Source organism: Magallana gigas, chromosome 3 (assembly GCF_963853765.1).
Source record: "Magallana gigas chromosome 3, xbMagGiga1.1, whole genome shotgun sequence".
Classification (NCBI taxonomy): Eukaryota; Metazoa; Mollusca; class Bivalvia; order Ostreida; family Ostreidae; genus Magallana; species Magallana gigas.
In genome coordinates this window covers 57,428,807-57,444,699 of record NC_088855.1, presented here as the reverse complement: position 1 = coordinate 57,444,699, position 15,893 = coordinate 57,428,807, and the positions used below count along the sequence as shown (strand labels likewise).

The 15,893-nt window shown below is 33.9% G+C and overlaps 2 protein-coding genes across 2 annotated transcripts; both read left to right on the top strand.

Moving 5' to 3' along the window:
- The first annotated feature begins 3 nt into the window (after nucleotides 1–3).
- LOC105321506 (calpain-B) lies at nucleotides 4–8,549 on the top strand. Its single transcript, XM_011419789.4, has 12 exons — nucleotides 4–355; nucleotides 894–1,031; nucleotides 1,391–1,531; nucleotides 1,926–2,119; nucleotides 2,250–2,418; nucleotides 2,624–2,704; nucleotides 3,287–3,375; nucleotides 3,663–3,835; nucleotides 3,961–4,077; nucleotides 6,028–6,164; nucleotides 7,053–7,264; nucleotides 7,925–8,549. Exons 1-12 carry the CDS (start codon nucleotides 146–148, stop codon nucleotides 7,935–7,937), a joined length of 1,674 nt encoding a protein of 557 aa, XP_011418091.3. The 5' UTR covers nucleotides 4–145; the 3' UTR covers nucleotides 7,938–8,549.
- A 521-nt stretch (nucleotides 8,550–9,070) lies between these two features.
- Nucleotides 9,071–14,750, top strand: LOC105321505 (uncharacterized). The gene is made up of 6 exons (XM_020064587.3): nucleotides 9,071–9,315; nucleotides 9,513–9,656; nucleotides 12,203–12,271; nucleotides 12,373–12,567; nucleotides 13,321–13,467; nucleotides 13,865–14,750. Exons 1-6 carry the CDS (start codon nucleotides 9,151–9,153, stop codon nucleotides 14,051–14,053), a joined length of 909 nt encoding a protein of 302 aa, XP_019920146.3. The 5' UTR covers nucleotides 9,071–9,150; the 3' UTR covers nucleotides 14,054–14,750.
- The last annotated feature ends 1,143 nt before the right edge of the window (nucleotides 14,751–15,893 follow it).

Genomic DNA, 15,893 nt, shown 5'->3' with positions numbered 1-15,893 from the left:
TTAGACACGACCTACTAAAAAAAATATGGAGGCAAGTCGATAGAAACCGATGTAACTGATGTAAACAATATTTGAAAGTGTTATGAGGGAAACTCTAATCACAAAATCAGACCAGTGATGACTGCAAATTTACAGATTTTGTATAATGGGTTCCAATCCAAGTAAACAGAAAGAAAAAAGAAGCCAGTCTGTAGCGGAGGTTCGAATTCTCGCTAATGGACACGTGCCCCCGCGCCGAACCGTCAGCACCCTGAGCCGGGTCGCGGAGGTCAGTGGCAGGGAGAAGAGGAACCCGGAGGAACCTGTGGTGGAGTTTCCCCAGGAGGAGTACAAAGACGGGAAGCTAGGAATTACGGTATTATAATCACAATGAGAGCATCATTAATTAATGACATATTGATGTATTAAATGCTGCAACTGAGCAATGGCCACATATATATTCATTAACACAAAGATCTATAAACTATCGGATATGTGCGCTGTATGAAACAAGTGTTGTGGTTATATTATATTATACTAACCATCCTCACAAGTCAAATCATTGCTCTAGGTTTCAATCCACTCTTCTCAAGTACTGTAGTTATAAAAACTGAAGAAATCATTCATCATCTTTCGATTATAAAGTGTACATATAAATATGTCCGCAGATTGAGCACATTGAGTGAGTGTTTTATACATTGGGTGTGTGTGTGACAGGATGAGAGAATAATAATGGACCAGGCTGGGATTTAAACCCAGGCCCCCTGAATCACTATATATATGTGCTTTATCAACTGAGATAGCAATTAAGTGCCAGCAATCAACAGATCAAACCGATCAGACCATTACATGTGCTATATATTGATTGTATTCATCAAACATGCCATATATTTGTCAAATATATTTTTTGGTAGAGTAAGGACACCATACTCAATTACCTGGACTCCTTAGAGGATGGAGAATTATTCTGTGATCCAGACTTCAATGCAGACAGATTTGCTCTCTTCTACAGTGACAGAGATGCATCTGATTTCTACTGGAAGCGACCTGTGGTAATTTTGTTGCTAGCATTAGTAAAAGAAATATGACAGGAATTAACAAATCAGAGTTTTTTTTAAAAAAGAATGTTATGAAAGAAATTAAGGCATTTAATACATTTGCAGGCAAAGCGAACCATACAATATAATAAGGCCTCAGTTATAAAACAGAAATACTTATAATTATATCAGATGAGGTCTTAATAGTGTAATTGGTAGAGCATGCATATCCTATATGAATAATAGATTACTTAACTATTTTGTATCATCAAACCATTGCCCTTTTATAGAGAAACACTTTCAGGATCAGAAACTATAATAATTAATTAAAGCATGTGACTTTGTATTATATGAAGTTTCTGATTTTGTGTTAGGACTTGGTGGAAGAGTGGCAGACCCCCCAGCTGATGGTGGACGGGGTCACCAGAGACGACATCAAACAGGGAACCCTGGGAGATTGCTGGTTCCTCTCCGCATGCGCAGCAGTGTCTCAGAAAAAAGAGTTTATGAAAAAAGTAGGAACTCAAAATGACAAAAATATTTTAAATATCTTCACCTGTTTCTCTAATCTCAATATTGTCAAAGAAATGATCACCCGTGTTTTGTTAATCAATAGCATATTGTAAACCAACTCTTATTCCAGAGATCTTTACTTTGTAATTAAGTGGATATTAACTGGACTAATTTTTGTGATCAAGCCTTATATACACCGGTGTGATACTTGCATTTGTATGGCAGGCTCACACACTTTGTAAAATTTCTCTTATTCAAATAAAAGGTGTTTATATAATAGTGCTTAGTATCCATTAAATACATGAATGTTTATTTGTCTTAGTAATCTTTATGGTCAAAACAGCTCAAAGTAAATTGTATGATATAAAGCATGTACTTCCTATTTCCCTTGAGTAGATAGTCCCCTCAGACCAGCCTCTGTGTGGTCCAGGCTACAAGGGCGTTGTGCATTTCCGGTTCTGGAGATTTGGTGACTGGGTGGACGTGTATATAGACGACCTACTCCCCACGGTGAACGGGAAGCTCGTCTACGGCAGATGTACAGAGCCCCAGGAATTCTGGGTAGCGCTCATCGAGAAGGCCTATGCAAAGTATGCCTACATGTTTAACTATACTTTCATTCATTTTTTTACTTGCACAAAATTTGTACACATGTATATGTATCCTAAGCAGTCTGGTCTCGACAAGATTGTTGGAATGTCCATGTATGTTAAATTTCAGGTTGCACGGTTCGTATGAAGCCATTGAGGGGGGTCAGTCCATGGATGCCTTGGTCGATCTGACGGGAGGGATACCCAGATTGTATGAAATTCAAGACAAAGACCCATTTCTCTACAGAATGATAGAGAAAGCTCAACAAAAGGGTGCCTTCATCACATGCTCAAGAAAGGTATCCTAGTGCTGTACCCTCTTTATACAAACATGCTATGATGAACTCTCTATATTTCTAAATAAAATATTCAGCATTAGTATTACAGGTATTATTTGTTCAAATTAAATAATATTTATACATTGGTAGTTTTTGGTGTAATAATGCAGATTATATATGACTAGCATTTTGTATTATTATAAGTAATATTGATTGATGTTTTCAGGGTAACTGGAAGTTAAGTACCAAAGCAGATCCAAATGGTTTGGTGTCTGGCCATGCTTACACTGTCACAGAGGTCAGAAAGGTCAGTCTCTGGGGTGTCAACAGACTGGTGTTGTATTCTGTCTCTGGGGTGTCAACAGACTGGTGTTGTATTCTGTCCCTGGGGTGTCAACCGACTGGTGTTGTATTCTGTCTCTGGGGTGTCAACCGACTGGTGTTGTATTTAGTCTCTGGGGTGTCAACAGACTGGTGTTGTATTCTGTCTCTGGGGTGTCAACAGACTGGTGTTGTATTCTGTCTCTGGGGTGTCAACCGACTGGTGTTGTATTCTGTCTCTGGGGTGTCAACAGACTGGTGTTGTATTCTGTCTCTGGGGTGTCAACCGACTGGTGTTGTATTTAGTCTCTGGGGTGTCAACAGACTGGTGTTGTATTCTGTCTCTGGGGTGTCAACAGACTGGTGTTGTATTCTGTCTCTGGGGTGTCAACCGACTGGTGTTGTATTCTGTCTCTGGGGTGTCAACAGACTGGTGTTGTATTCTCATGCTTAAGCTTCTGATAAAGAAAGGCTACTCTAACTTTATTATGGTAAAAAAAATCAAGTTTGAAATTTAACTGTTTTAATCAGGTTATACATAGTTCAGAGATATTTATTGATCATACAGATAAAACATGTGAGGGGAGAGGATAAGCTGGTCAGGATCAGAAATCCCTGGGGTGACAACAACGAATGGAAGGGCTCATGGAGTGACAGGTAAATAAAAAACAACCACTGCCTTCTATTGGTAAGTGCAATAATAACGCTACCAGTGGAGACAAAAACGTTTTCCTTGAAGGTATTACTGTCTCTGTATTGACTGTGTGAAAGATGTAATGCCTTGTAACAGAGTTTGAGAGACAATGTAAATAGGCTTGTGTGGTAGTGAGTATGAAAGTTGACATAGCTGGAGGTCCACTTTATTGAGCATTAACTCTCAGTGTCATAGATTAGAATTGTACAGATACATGTTCACACTGACTTTCATTCTTACAACCATTTAGTGATGTGAACTGGACTTGGGTGGATGATCAGACAAAGAAAGAGATCGGTCTCCAGGCCAAGGATGACGGTGAGTTCTGGATGTCCTACAGAGACTTCTGTAAACAGTTCCAGGAAGTGACCATCTGTCAGTACGGACCGGACTTTGACGGGGATGGCGTGGTCGATAAATTTGGTGAGGAAATTCAACTATAAGTTAGCAATGTGTCTGATAAAAAGCAATGTTTCTGAATGAAAAAAAAAAGATTTTTTGTTTTAAGGTTCTGCTGATGTTTTAAAACATGTTATACTTATTTACAGGGTGCTATGCATGTGTGAAAGGGAGATGGGAATGTGATAAGAATGCTGGTGGGAGCAGGAATGACCTTCAGAAGTTTGCCACAAACCCTCAGTACATACTCACTCTTCCAGAGGCAGGTCAGTGTAAATCTCTTGTTTAGATCATACCAGTGAACAATTAGCTGTACCAGTATATACAGGGTGTAAATCTCTTGTTTAGATCACGACAGTGAACAATTAGCTGTACCAGTATATACAGGGATAAATCTCTTGTTTAGATCATGCCAGTGAACAATTAGTTGTACCAGTATATACAGGGTGTAAATCTCTTGTTTAGATCACGACAGTGAACAATTAGCTGTACCAGTATATACAGGGATAAATCTCTTGTTTAGATCATGCCAGTGAACAATTAGCTGTACCAGTATATACAGGGATAAATCTCTTGTTTAGATCATGCCTGTGAACAATTAGCTGTACCAGTATATACAGGGATAATTAAATCTCTTGTTTAGATCATACCAGTGAACAATTAGCTGTACCAGTATATACAGGGATAATTAAATCTCTTGTTTAGATCATGCCTGTGAACAATTAGCTGTACCAGTATATACAGGGATAAATCTCTTGTTTAGATCATACCAGTGTACAATTAGATGTACCAGTATATACAGGGATAATTAAATCTCTTGTTTAGATCATACCAGTGAACAATTAGCTGTACCAGTATATACAGGGATAAATCTCTTGTTTAGATCATACCAGTGAACAATTAGCTGTACCAGTATATACAGGGATAATTAAATCTCTTGTTTAGATCATACCAGTGAACAATTAGATGTACCAGTATATACAGGGATAAATCTCTTGTTTAGATCATACCAGTGTACAATTAGCTGTACCAGTATATACAGGGATAAATCTCTTGTTTAGATCATACCAGTGAACAATTAGCTGTACCAGTATATACAGGGATAAATCTCTTGTTTAGATCATACCAGTGTACAATTAGCTGTACCAGTATATACAGGGATAAATCTCTTGTTTAGATCATACCAGTGAACAATTAGCTGTACCAGTATATACAGGGATAAATCTCTTGTTTAGATCATGCCAGTAAACAATAAGCTGTACCAGTATATACAGGGATAAATCTCTTGTTTAGATCATACCAGTGTACAATTAGATGTACCAGTATATACAGGGATAATTAAATCTCTTGTTTAGATCATACCAGTGAACAATTAGCTGTACCAGTATATACAGGGATAAATCTCTTGTTTAGATCATGCCTGTGTACAATTAGCTGTACCAGTATATACAGGGTGTAAATCTCTTGCTTAGATCATACCAGTGAACAATTAGCTGTACCAGTATATACAGGGATAATTAAATCTCTTGTTTAGATCATGCCAGTGAACAATTAGTTGTACCAGTATATACAGGGATAATTAAATCTCTTGTTTAGATCATGCCAGTGAACAATTAGCTGTACCAGTATATACAGGGATAAATCTCTTGTTTAGATCATACCAGTGTACAATTAGATGTACCAGTATATACAGGGATAAATCTCTTGTTTAGATCATACCAGTGAACAATTAGATGTACCAGTATATACAGGGATATTATTTTATATCTACTTATACATCTATTACAGGAAAGCTATCTTCAAGTTTAGTAATTTATTTTGTATGAAAAAGGTTTAAATTAATTAATATTGGATTAATTAATTTTCTCCAATGGAGTTGGTAGGATATAGTGTGTAAATGTGGTTGTGCGTACGGGAAGCATCAGGTAATAATATAGGTACAAAGAAGTTATATGCTCTCTCTGAATCTTTAACTTTCCCTGTTAGAAATGTGAACTCTTTTGAAGGGATTCTACACTTGTGGAACCCTTATTATTTTGTAAAGATCAAATTTATAAAAAGTTGGCAATGGCCATGTAAAATTATATTTGAATTGACAAATTTGACATATACCCCAGACATTAAAATGTACCAAAATCTTATTAAAATATACCAGGTCAGTTTAGAACAATTGCATACAATTTGGCTTTTAAATGTGGATTGTGTTTGATTTACAGATGACTTTGATCCTCAGAAGGATGACCCTGATCTTGAAGGATTGTGTTCTATAGTCATTTCCTTGATGCAGGAGCATCGCCAGTCAACTCGTAATGTCAAAGTCAAGAAACTGCAGATAGGATTCTTCTTATACAGAGTATGGGTTCAAAATAACAAATACATTGCTTTGATATACTGCATTCAAAGTTTGATACATGTACAATCCTATATCATGCCATTTGATTATTTATTACCAAAGTCGCAATTAGTGAAAAATGAACAATATACATGTACTTGAAATTCATAAAGTATTGTCTTGACTTACAAAATTTTTACCAAATTTCTAATAATTTTACAGATGCTTATATTATTTGAGGAATTAATGTAGTATTTTTGAATATACAGTTGAACTTTGATATTGTCTTGACTTACAAAATGTTTACCAATTTTCTAATAATTTTACAGATGCTTATATTATTTGAGGAATTAATGTAGTATTTTTGAATATACAGTTGAACTTTGATATCTTGAACACTGATATCTAGAATACAATGGATATGTTGAAGTGATTTGTAAGTCTCAACCACTTAATTTTAAGTATTTTACCCACGATACTGTGGAATTATTAGAATTCGTGGTGGCTCAATTTTCGTGGTATTTGTGGGAAGCCCTCCCCCATGAACTTAAATCCTCAGTGAAAACAACTTTAGAAAGATTTGTCTTTGTTACTGAAAAAGTAACAAACGCATCCACGAAATTACATCCCCACGGATCAGCAAAGACGTCACAGTCCACGAAAATTGGCCCCCACGAATTTAAATGATTCTACAGTATCTCGAATACTCGGATATCTTGAAGTTTTTAAACAGCTCCATCGGGTTTGAGATAACGAAGTTTATCTGTGCTTTGAAAGAGGTCAGATTAGTTAAATACATGTAAAATTCATGTATATGTATCACAGGTATAAATACAAGTAATAATTGTCATGTGGTTAAATTGTTTCTCAGTTTGATCTATAGATATTTCCATTTTCATGTAATTTCAGACAGAAGATCCAACAAAGAAGCTGTCCCCGCAACATTTCCGCTACACCCCTGACAGCGGTAAGTCGGGTGTGTATATCAACTACCGAGAGGTCAGCCAACAGTTTGAGCTGGAGCCTGGCCATTACGTGCTCATTCCTTCCACGTTTCACCACAACGAAGCTGCTGATTACATGATACGGGTGTTTGGGGAGAAGTCATTTACTCTTGAGGGGTAGGTCATCATTATTACAGAATACAAGTGGTGATACAAGCTTCTGATTACCCAATACAGGTGTTTGTTAAAAGTTATTTACTCGGGGGGGGGGGGGTAGATCATCATTATTACAGAATACAAGTGTTTGGAGAGAAGTCATTTACTATGGGGGATAGGTCATCATGATTGCATAATACAAGTGATACAAGCTGCTGATTACATGATACAGCTGTTTGGGGAGTAGTCATTAACTCTGGAGGGGTAGCTCATCATTATTACATGATTATGATTACATAATAGAATGCTTGAAGAATAGTCATTTACTCTGGAGGGGTAGGTCATCATAATTACATCTGATACACATGTTTTGAGAAAAGTCATTTACTCCGGAAGGATAGGTCATCTTGATTACATGATATGAATGTTTGAGGAGAAGTTATTAACTCTGGAGGGGTTGGTCAATTTCATTGATATCATGATACAGGTGTTTGGGGAGAAGTCATGTTCTCTCAAGGTAGTATTTAATAAAGAGAGAGTGTCATTATTTACCAGCTTGAAGGATATTAGTCAACATTTGGATTATTTTGTGTCGTATATTGTTGTTTAGGGGTGATAAGATATACCACTTACTGATATATTAAGTAACTTAATTTTTAATATAACCTTTTTATGTTCCAGACCGTTAGAGTGATTCTCAAGTCGCCATCTCCTTCAACTATATGTCAGCATAATACATCTAACAGTGGTCAATCAGGCCATCTAATGATCGACCTACAACAGATATCCGGCTTCAGAAATCCGACTCGCTCGATTGCATCTGTGACTATTTTCATATTGAGTATTATGTAAAGTACCGTTTATAATACAAAAATGAATGAATGTAGACTAGTGGTATCTCAGAAATTTATTTTTTTATTTTTTTTGTTATTTGAAAAGCAATTAAACTATTTTGTTTTGCGTGGAAAAAAAGTTTTTTTTTTTTTTTACATTATGATTCAGAGTTTGTATTATATGAATAAATTGTTGACTTGTTGCATGTTGTACAGTTACTTGTTTGAAAGATCTAGAGGTTATATTAGCCTTATTATTCTTTTTATATATTACAGGCCATATTTTAAATGTTTTTAGAATTATACATTTTGTCCTGGTGGATCTGAGAATTAATTTCCTGTTTTTATCAGTATATGTGATATAAATTAATCATGCTCAGTGTCAATGCAATGCTCCTATTTATAAATTAATTAGGCTGTTCAACCACCAGAGTGTAGCTGTAGGATTAATTGTTGCTGTCTGAGTTTTTGAATATATTTTGAATATATTATAAATATGAAAAATTTCCTAGATATACTTATGAATGTAATATAAATTTCTGTTAATTTCATTAAATCTAGTCAATGTTACAAGTGTCTGGAACACTAACGAGTTACTATATATAGCTGTACTTAATTACGTACCGTACATTAATTGTTTTTACATTTTTAATTGATGTTCATATATATTTTCAGCATGTTTTATTTTTTTATATTGATTATTATTATTATCTTATTTATTGTGTTTATTTAGAATATGAATTATAGCGTTAATTTTTTTTTTAAACTTTCTGTTAATATTTTATTGTAATATGATATGATGTGCCTTCAATGTTTATCAACATAAATATAGTGTTGTTATTGTTATAATTAATGTCAATTAATATAGATCTACACCAATAAAATTTTGAATTTATTTCTTATGAATGCGTTCTTTTTTTCATTTCATATGAACGACTTTTTTAAAACAATTTTATTTTTATTTTCTTTAATAAGATCGGGATCGAAATTCAAATTCTATTGTTGGCGCTCGTTTGAGACCGCGTCATTTCGAAGAGATAAACAAAATATTTGTTACTAATATCTGAAAATTATATGGTCAAAATGTCTGCAATTTACGATTATGCACGGGCTGTAGCAATTGTTATTGCATTTATAGCAGGGAAGCAAAGCAAGAAGGCAGCGGTTTTGTTCGATTTAGTCCTCACGGCTTGGTTCGGACTGGCGTGTTTTAGTTTCCCCAAAACCGTCGTCTCCAAAGTAAGAGTACCTTCGACTCAGTTCAGCCAGAGACATACATAACAATAATATTATTTATGACTGGTTCAGCTATTGCACTTTGAAATATATGCAATCTTTAAAATCATGAAAAATCAAAACATACGTATCTATACTATTATATTTGATTCATTATCATGATTATGCATACGCCAATTTGGTACTTTTTTTTCATCAAGGTTTTTGGAACCTCTGATCTGGCGATGGACTGTGCTGTACAGCACGTGGGAGCCTGCTTCCTCAGCGTGGCCTTATTTCAGTACATGTGCCATAAATCTAGAGACGATACAGTTTTTGGAAGCATTGCTGTATCAAAAGCTTTGGTAGACTCTAATTTCCTTTATAATAAACTTCATTGATTATGTCTTCTTTAGAGTAATTTGCCCTCTTTATATCCTATATATTGTTTAAAAAAACTGGTTTGAAAGTATTAAAGGGGGTTGGCACCTGAAATAATAGTAATGTCAATCATTCGAAAACCACTTGGATATAAAGATGGGGACCTAAAATCATCAAATGCTCATTTATTTTATTTGTGACCCACGTCACATGCCATTTTTGGAAATATAGGGCCCCAAACAGAAATGATAACTTTCCTGAAATTTTTGCTAAAAGAACTTATGTATGATATTAGTCAAATTTGGCCCCCAAAATTCGCTATTTTTAAAATGATTCAGGTACTTAAATTTGTTGTGTTATTTTATAAAAGAGTTGACATGAAATATGTTTTTCACCTATTTATTTGATTTATATGCACTCACTGGCAGTATATGACGTCAGAATTGACGCCATTTTTATAATTTAATCAATCAAAAATTGACATTTTTCTTATCTTTTTTCGAATGGGAAATATAGAACGACTTTTTGAACAAGAACTAACTTTTTGTCACTTATAAGTATTGGATATTAGATACATGTTTGGTGAAAATATTTTGTTTGTTCAAGCAGTCGCTCAATGTTTCCTTAAAGAAAAACTACCTAAAAACAAGCTGTTTTATGCTAAAAATGAGAAAATGGCGGGAAAAGGTAAACTTTATGATGTCATATTTTTAAATTGTGGGTATTAAAATCAAAATGAAAATTTATATGAAAAAACTTCAAATGTATATTTGTACAAATAAAACGAAGAATTACAGTAAAATAACAATGTTCATTTTTGGGGGCCATTTTAGGCTCAAACCATATATAGTCCTTTGACATTGAAATTGATAATTTGAAGAAATCAAACAAATATTTATAGTTTGAACAATTATTTAGCAGTAATATTTAGTGATTTTTATAGAGTATGAAGTTGAACACATGTAGTGACTATAAAAGTAAAATCTAAGTCAAAGTTTAAAAATTCTTGCTTTACTGGTGGATTCAAAGGCCACTACATAATGAACACAACAACAGATGTTATAAAATATGGTTGGAGTAATCATATTATAATGCAAATTTAAAAAAATTATACAGTAGTTATGTCATTTTTCAAAATGTTTCATAAAAAAGTAAAACAAGATGGGTTACAAAATTAACTCCAATTTTGGCATAAATTAGCTTATTTTATGCTATAACTCAATTTTTTTTAGATTTTCTTAACTTCTATGAAATATAAGCTAAATATGCAAAATATATTGATAGAAATATCAAAATATTGTTTAGATATGTTTTTTAGAACATCATGAATATATCGTAATACACAGACTATCTAGAAGTTTCGTCTGCACTAGAAATTAGGGAGCTAAATTAACAGTACTCTAAAACGAGAGAGTTATCATGAACATTGTTCATTTCCTTCTTGAAAACCTTCCACCAAAAAAATATAGTCCTCTGTTAAAAGGACTAAGTGCAGTATCAAATATCTGCCCCCAATTTCAACCAATTTTTAAATAGTATCGTATAAAAATAAAATCTTCACAAATCATTGTATAGAGGATGCCTATAACTTTAATCTTGATTTTAGTCATCATTGCTCATTCGCTGTTTATCTATGACGTCACCTAAATTACCTAATTCCCGCAAATTTGCAAACAAATGAAAATATTGTCATTTTTGCTCTATATTTTGCATTCAGAAGTATAGAGCACACTTCAGCTCAAGTGCAATTTTATCATATGTTTTTCTTCAGATAGTTATACACATTATACTAAAAAATGGTACTTGAGCAAGCCTGTGCTCGATGTTTCCCAGTCGAAAAACCATCGAAAAACACCCAAATTTTTGTACAAAACATCAATTTATCAAAATAATGCAATCTGTTATGATGTCATTTCTACATTATGACGTCACTGTGGTGATAACCTTTTACACCTTTATTTCCAATATGATTTTAACTATCTTCCACTTTATTTTTAAAGCTCTTTCTAAAAGTTTGATTTTGGGGGTAAAAAATGCATAAAACCACCCATAGTCCTTTAATTTTTTAGAACAATTTTATTCAATAAATTTTATTTGGCATTGTAAAATATAAATATACTACAAGAATTAATATGTGATGCAGAATTTCCAGGCTAGAGGTGACTAAAAATGGCTACCCAAAACCTAAGGAGCGAACCTCTTTAAGTCAATATTTATTTATTAATAAGTTCTTGAAATTTTTCAATTTGAATCACTACAATTGAATATTATATCATCAAATCATGCACTGCTTAAAAAAAAGGTAGTTTATACTTATTTTGTGACACTGGTATAAATAAAGTTGCTTACGGCTGTATACAACATATTTGTTATTCAAACAGTGTGTGAATAACAAAGGCAAAATAAATATTCATTTTTGAAAATTGCTGTTTAATGCTACATATTTTCAAATAAATCCATGCATTTTGATCAAGCGTTATACATGTATCTACCATATATGTAAATTATATATATGTATATTTTTTTTAAGGGGTTCCTGCCTCTACTTTTAGCCTCACTGTATACCTTCATAACAAATGAAAAGAGTGTCAACCATTCGGTAAGTAAAGTTTAAATATCAAGAACATTATATTATCAGTATTAGTTTCCCTTTTACTTGAGCTCAATCTATACAGAAATATATATATATGCTTTTGGCAGGGATTTTGTTTCCTCCTGACTGTCTTCGTAGCCATCTGGTTGATGAACGTCGCGCTGTTACTGGAGACTCGTCCCAGCATTGGGAGACGAGAACACAAGGGGCCGGTTAGCACGGTGGTGCGCCTCATCTTCCTCATGAACCTCATACAAGGCCTCGCCTGCCTGGCTTTCCCCTCAACCATTGTTGACTTCCTGGTTTGTATCAATTCCAAGCTTCCTGACATGAGGATGTATTGCATAACACATATTTTTGCTCTTGGGTGAATTTATATTAAAACTGAAAACTTAGATTTTATTTATTATCCATTTATATTGTGGAATCATTAGAAGTCCTAAGTGCTCACTTTTGTGTTAGTACCCAGCACCTATAAACTATAAGTTCTAGACAAATCATTTAAGCATTGAATGCTTATTTTTGGATATTGTCAGTTCTATAACACACCAGACAATGTAGACAAATTGAATACTGCAGGTTATTGTATATGATAATTTGTCTGCACAGCCTAGTTATAGGACAATTGACATCCAGAAAATAAGCATTGAATACCTACATACTAGTACATAGATATTCATTTTGATGCTTATTTGTATAAAATACAATGAAAATTGATAATTTATGGATATGATTAACAATTATTGTTCAAAAGTGTGGTAAGTTTAAATGTTTCATTAAACCTAACAATAACATATATATTCGAAATGCATGATGACATTCATGTGCTCATTCACAGTGATCAGGTTTGATGTGCTATTGAACATTGAATGTAGATAAAACACATTTTGCTCATAGTATGTACCAGAAGTAACATCCAAACCAACCATTATAACAATGAAACTCTCTGAAAATTGAGCCCTCAGCCCCTCCTAAATTATAAATTTAAATGATTTCACTTTCTGTCAAAATCTTTTGAAATATGTTTTGTAATGGTCATAACGTTTGATTTACAGAAGGTTGCGACCTCCGTCCGGATTTCGATGAACTACCTGTTCCAGGCGTACGGAGCTCTCGTCCTCAGCAGTATTTTCATCTCTTGGTACGCCCCATGTTTTCTCAGGAGAGAGGATCGACGCAGCTTCTTCGTCAGTAATCTGCTGGTATGTATTGTTCACTTGATAAAAACACTTTTTCAGATTTTTCTCGACCAAAAACGTGGTTATCACTTTATGTTAAATGTCTTCTCAAAGTTCAAATATTTATATTAATTTTCATGGTGGAATCATAGAGAATTATTTTGATATATAAGTGTATTGAAGATCAATGTATAATGAATCTATTTATTGATACTTATAATAAGAACAACCCTAGACCATTTTCTTAATTGAAATAAAATACAAGAGTAATACTTAACATTGTTAAAAAAAATTTAAAAAGTGTTTGTAGTTTAGCTTTGTTATCTTATTTTCATTTAGAACATATTTTATTGCATATAATAATAGAAATAACATGCGAAAGGTTCTTTCAACTTAAGTGGTTTTGGCATCCCTTTCTCAGTTCGCAGTGTTGATCCTCTGGACCACCATGCTTTACTGCTACCAGACAAAGGAGAGTGTCCAGACTGTGGTCCAGCATCTCGGCTGCCTCTCGATGATGACCCTCCTCCCCAGTCTCGGCTGGTACTTGATGTACAGAGAGGATCATGGGTCGACCAACACCTACTACACACGCTCAAAGAGAAGCTAGAGACCAAAGCCAGTCGAATCCATTTACGCAATCTCTATTGTATAACTCTATGTATATCAAAGTTTATAACCTTTGGGTAAATTTTACCCTTGAAATAATTATTATTAGTGTTCAGTGTCCTTATAATATTCAATGCTATGCATAATCATGTATTTTTCATTGTTGATGAATATGAATACTTCAGAGTGTATTGATGTTCAAATGTTAATGCTGCCAGAACTTTTTTAACTTGTGTTTTGTACTTTTTTAGCCATTTTAACATAGCATTCAATCTTTATGTATTTCACATGAAACTCTAAAGAAATTCCTAATTGTATGAATTTTATATAATTTTTGTAATTTTGCAATGACTTTAAGATAGTGCTAAGGAAACATGTACAGGGAACAAACCATTCACTTTGTGAGAAGTTTTCAGTGCCTTAGGATTTGTAATTGTTTTCATTGAGTCGATTGTTTTTGGATGTCATGTTTGACTTGCTGAGAGATAGTTGGCACAGAGATGTAAATACCCGGGAGGGTGGGTGGTGAGGGGGAGGGTCTAGACAGCCTACAGGCAGCAAAGCCCACATCAGGCAGCGTGTACAGATTTTTGCTTTGTATTCTCGTTTTAAAGGGTGTTATTTTTTAAATTCCTGTATTTTTGTAGAAATGAATTGTCAGCACTGGTCTTAAGCAATAAATTTTGATGGAAAAGTAAGATTTTTTGTGTTTTGTTCTCACTAATAGCTTGTGGTTGATTAGATGTCACAAAATAAGCAAAGGATCCAACCAATTTTACACAGAGTTCAGTTACCCTCCACTTTCCATCACCATTGTGGTCATCACAACAAAGATGGCTACGAGAATTTTTTTTATATAGAATGCCTGATAAGATTGCCTATGTCATTGTATGGAATACAATTACTAGTAAGTTGGTCACATGATGAAAACGCGTGAAGCCAAGAGTTTGTCTAAAGACCAAGCTCATATCGAAGTTTTAAAAAAGCATTCAATCACCCTGAGAAAACAATCGTTTTGAATTATGAGTCAAATTGTTTATTGATTAATGCATCAAACACTAAGATATGTGACCTCTTGATCCTGTAGAAAGCTTGCACAGAATTTAATATTTTTGCTCTTAATAGTAGAATAATCTAAAAACGGAATTGCTTAGGTAAGTTACAGAAGTTTACATGCTGGATTTTTCATGTCAGAAATAGATTATAAATCCCATTAAGGAACTTGTCAATCCTAAAAACATTACAGCTGCTAGAATGATATGTTGTTTTCTAAAAAACTGTTTCAACGCTAGAAAGGAAAGTCAACAATGAACACATACAATTTTATGAATACCAATAAGGCGCACAGGTGGATAGGGCGAACGAACCCGATACCATACCAATAATAGTCTTCGCACAAACCTAGTTCTGTTTATCCAATGTTTTGTCCATTGTAGATTTGTAGTGTAGATTTATAAGTTAATGTTTAACTTTTGCATGCTATGTTTAATGTTTTTGTTTTATGTAACTCATATTCATGACTGTATGCCGACATGGTAATTGTCAATAAATGAATTGAATAAATTTGGAAACGTAGATTTCTACATACATTTAAGTGATGCGGATGTGGAATGCACTCAGTGCTCGATAATGGGTTGTATTTGTAAAGACGCAATTTACTGTATACAAGGGATCATACAATACTCTATCATAGTTTCAACAAAGAAGAAAATTACTGTTATGAATTGATTTCTATTAATAGTAAAGGTCGCAGACGAAAACTCAACTGACATTATGTAATTCAATGATTACAGGGGAGGGGAATTCGGTCTTTGTTCATAATTAATCCTCATTAACGCATA